Below are 3,797 nucleotides of genomic sequence, written 5' to 3'. Positions count from 1 at the left end.
TCCTATCAATAGACAAATAATTTGCAACAAAATATTCTATTATTCTTACTTTTTAAATTTTTGATGTTAGGATAACCAGTCACGTCTTACTTAGACTGAAGTGTAAATTGAATTCATATTGTAGTGAAGATAATACAGTAATATTATTATGGCTTTTAAATAATTAGTGCTTGGTTGTTCAAAACTTTAATTAAAGTAAAAGTAACAAAATTTAGTTATCGAGCTTCCATTTGCTTGTCATGTTATTGATTTATTTCATTGATAATAGTTAATCGATATACACCAATTTATTTATCAATTTGCAGATAACTTAAAGGTGATTAATAACGCTATCTCTAAAAGTTAATTACATAATGCAGTGTTTTTCAATCTTTCTGATTTCGCGACTCCTTTACAGGTTGAAATATTCTGGCGACCCCCTTGTGTCATAGTAAGTCAAAGAAATAAATTCATTTTAATTAAAAGACCACATATATTAGGTAATAAGTTTTTCCTATTTGTCAAATTTATCTATTATTCGTGCGGGTCATACTGCGTCGGCGACGGCGAAGTGCCACACCGCACGGCATGATTGTCGTTGCGGTAACAGCAAGCGACGGCGCGCGCCACCCGCAATATTCTTTTGTTTCAACTCTCATCACTCAGTTAAGCGTAGTCGCCAATAAGCTCAGACGTCATTATTTTCTTTTTTCGCCTGCTCTGCGCGTTTATAAAATGGATAAATTTCTCAAAAGATCGCAGCCTGCAAAATCTGGTACGAGTATCAATAGCGGTGGTGGTGAATCGGATCCGAAAGAAAAAGACATTACGATGACAGTTATTTGAAATACGGGTTCACAGTCATAAATAATAAACCTCAATGTGTAATTTGCGGCTATGTTTTATCACGTGAGAGTATGAAACCGTCAAAGCTTATGCGGCATCTCACAACCAAGCATCAAAAAGAAGCTGGTAAGCCGATGGATTTCTTTGAACGAAAGTTGAAAGCTCTTAGTCAGCAGCAAAATACTATAATTCAGGTAAGTAAGAAAATAATGAAAAAAGCGTGGGGTGCACTATAAATCAGCTCTTAAAAAGCGCCCCACCCTTTTTTCACAATAATACTATTTTTTATACTCTCGCAGCAATGTTGCTAAGGAGAGTATTATAGTTTTGTTCACATAACGGTTGTTTGTAAGTCCTAAAACTAACAGAGTCAGATATAGGGTTATATATACCAAAGTGATCAGGGTGACGAGTAGAGTCGAAATCCGGACGTCTGTCTGTCCGTCCGTCTGTCTGTCCGTCCGTCCGTCTGTCCGTCCGTCCGTCCGTGCAAGCTGTAACTTGAGTAAAAATTGAAATATCATGATGAAACTTGGTACACGTATTCCTTGGCTCCATAAGAAGGTTAAGTTCGAAGATGGGAAAAAAGCGGCCCACTGCCACGCCCACAAAATGGCGGAAACCGAAACCTATAAAGTGTCATAACTAATAAAGATATGAAAGTGAAATTTGGCTCAAAGGATAGCATTAGGGAGGGGCATATTTTGACGCAATTTTTTTGAAAAAGTGGGCGTGGCCCCGCCCCCTACTAAGTTTTTTGTACATATCTCGGAAACTACTATAGCTATGTCAACCAAACTCTACAGAGTTGTTTTCTTCAGGCTTTTCCATATACAGTTTAAAAATGGAAGAAATCGCATAATAACCACGCCCACCTCCCATACAAAGGTTATGTTGAAAATCACTAAAAGTGCGTTAACCGACTAACGTAAACTAAATTTTACGGAAGAAATTGCAGAAAGAAGCTGCACCCAGGCTTTTTTTTTAAATTGAAAATGGGCGTGGCCTTGCCTCTCAGGAACTACTAGACCGATTTCAATGCAATTCGGTAAATAATATTTTCTTAACACCCTGATGACATGTACGAAATATGGGTGAAATCGGTTCACAACCACGCCTTTTTCCAATATAACGCTATTTTGAATTCAATCTGATGCTTTTTCTGTATAATACGAGTATATATGTATGTACATTAAGAACCAATGATGATAGCGGAATAAAACTTTACAAAAATACGGTATTTGAAAAATATGTAAATGACGTATAATGAAATCTCGATTATCATGCGAGAGTATAAAATGTTCGGTGACACCCGAACTTAGCCCTTCCTTACTTGTTATTTATTTTTTTTTTTCATATTAACAATTATTTTTGATTTTTTTAGTTTACGTTATCGTCAAAGAGTGTTTTTTATTTTTTTATACTATATTTTTACTGTTGGTGTTTATTTCTTTATTATTTGCATACAACTTTTGATTATGCTTAATTTCGGTGTGCAAAGGTTCCGCGTCCTTAATTTTTATTGTCTGTTCACTTTTATATCGTTTGGTTTATTTTCAGGTATTCAGTGTCAACGAGTCAACATTATTAGCTAGCTACCAAGTCGCATATCGAGTTGCTAAAGCAGGGAAACCACATACATATGGTCAATTGCCGAAAATCTTATTTTGCCAGCGGCACTCAATATGGTTGAATTTATGGTCAGTAAGCAGGAGGCAAACAAATTAAGAAAAATACCGCTTTCTGACAATGATATTTCACGCAGAATAAACGATATGGCCAAGGATATTCAAGAACAAGTAGTCGAAAAACTAAAGAATAGCCAACATTTTGCTTTGCAGTTCGATGAATCTACAGATGTTTCCGACTGTGCACAGTTTGTAGTATTTGTGCGCTTTGAAGCAGATGACAGTATTACGGAAGTAATCTTATTTAGCAAAGCACTTCCTGCAAACACTACTGGCCAGTGTTTGTACGATATGTTTTTAGAAAGCACTTGCGACTACGATATTGATTGGAAAAAATGTATCGCTATTTGTAGCGATGGCGCTAAAGCTATGACTGGCAAAAATAGCGGACTCATTGCAAAATTAAAATCGATAATACCAAACATATCCTAGACACACTGTTTTCTTCATTGACAGGCTCCAGCTGCTAAGGTACTACCTTCTGATTTAAATGACGTGCTCAAGGAGGTAATAAAAATTGTGAGTTCTAACAAAGGTAAAGCCTTGCAAACCCGGCTATTCAGAATCGTTTGTGAAGATATGGGCTCGCTTCATCAAAATCTCCTTTATCACACAGAGGTCAGGTGGCTATCAAAAGGAAAGGTATTGACAAGAGTTCTGGAACTGAGAGCTGAATTGTTAATGTTCTTACAAGATGCAAAATCAGAATATGCTTACCGTTTTTCTGACCCTATTTGGCTCTTGAAATTTGCATTTTTGGCAGATCTTTTTAGCCACCTTAACAATTTGAACAAGAACCTTCAAGGAAGAGAAGAAAATATTTTAACAGCTAAAGATAAAGTAAAAGCATTTCACGCAAAACTTCGTTTGTGGTCGACCTCTCTGCAAAACAAAATGTTTGAGTGTTTTCCGTGTGTTCAGAAGATTGTTGAAGATAATGCATCAGACCAAAGTTTTGCAGTATCGGCTCATATTCCTTGCATGATACAAAGCTTGCATAATTTACAAGAGAAACTTTTGCCATACTTTCCAGACTTGCACTCTGATGCTGACAATGGGCGTAGATTGATTTTAAACCCTTTTTTTTTACAAATCAATAGATCTGGCTGACGTTAACACAAAAATGAAAGAATGTCTTCTAAAATTAGCTACTGATGGCATGCTTAAAATGGAATTTTATTCGCAAAGTGTCGACGTATTTTGGATGAAAAGAATACACGAATATCCCGAGCTGGCAAGGAAAGCTCGTAAATTATTAGTGTGAACTGACATTTTCTTCAATGG

At 36.3% G+C, this 3,797-nt stretch overlaps 1 protein-coding gene across 1 annotated transcript; it reads left to right on the top strand.

The window, feature by feature from the left end:
• Window positions 1–2,510: 2,510 nt before the first annotated feature.
• LOC126766872 (SCAN domain-containing protein 3-like) lies at window positions 2,511–2,945 on the top strand. The gene has a single exon (XM_050484555.1). The coding sequence runs from the start codon at window positions 2,511–2,513 to the stop codon at window positions 2,943–2,945; it is 435 nt and encodes a 144-aa protein (XP_050340512.1).
• Window positions 2,946–3,797: the final 852 nt, after the last annotated feature.

Source organism: Bactrocera neohumeralis, unplaced genomic scaffold (assembly GCF_024586455.1).
Source record: "Bactrocera neohumeralis isolate Rockhampton unplaced genomic scaffold, APGP_CSIRO_Bneo_wtdbg2-racon-allhic-juicebox.fasta_v2 ctg2803, whole genome shotgun sequence".
Taxonomy (NCBI): Eukaryota; Metazoa; Arthropoda; class Insecta; order Diptera; family Tephritidae; genus Bactrocera; species Bactrocera neohumeralis.
This window is presented reverse-complemented; position numbering and strand designations above follow the sequence as displayed.

What these genes read in the sequence shown, in the direction of transcription:
- LOC126766872 (XM_050484555.1), top strand. Translation starts at nt 2,511, where the DNA reads ATGGTTGAATTTATGGTCAGTAAGCAGGAGGCAAACAAATTAAGAAAA.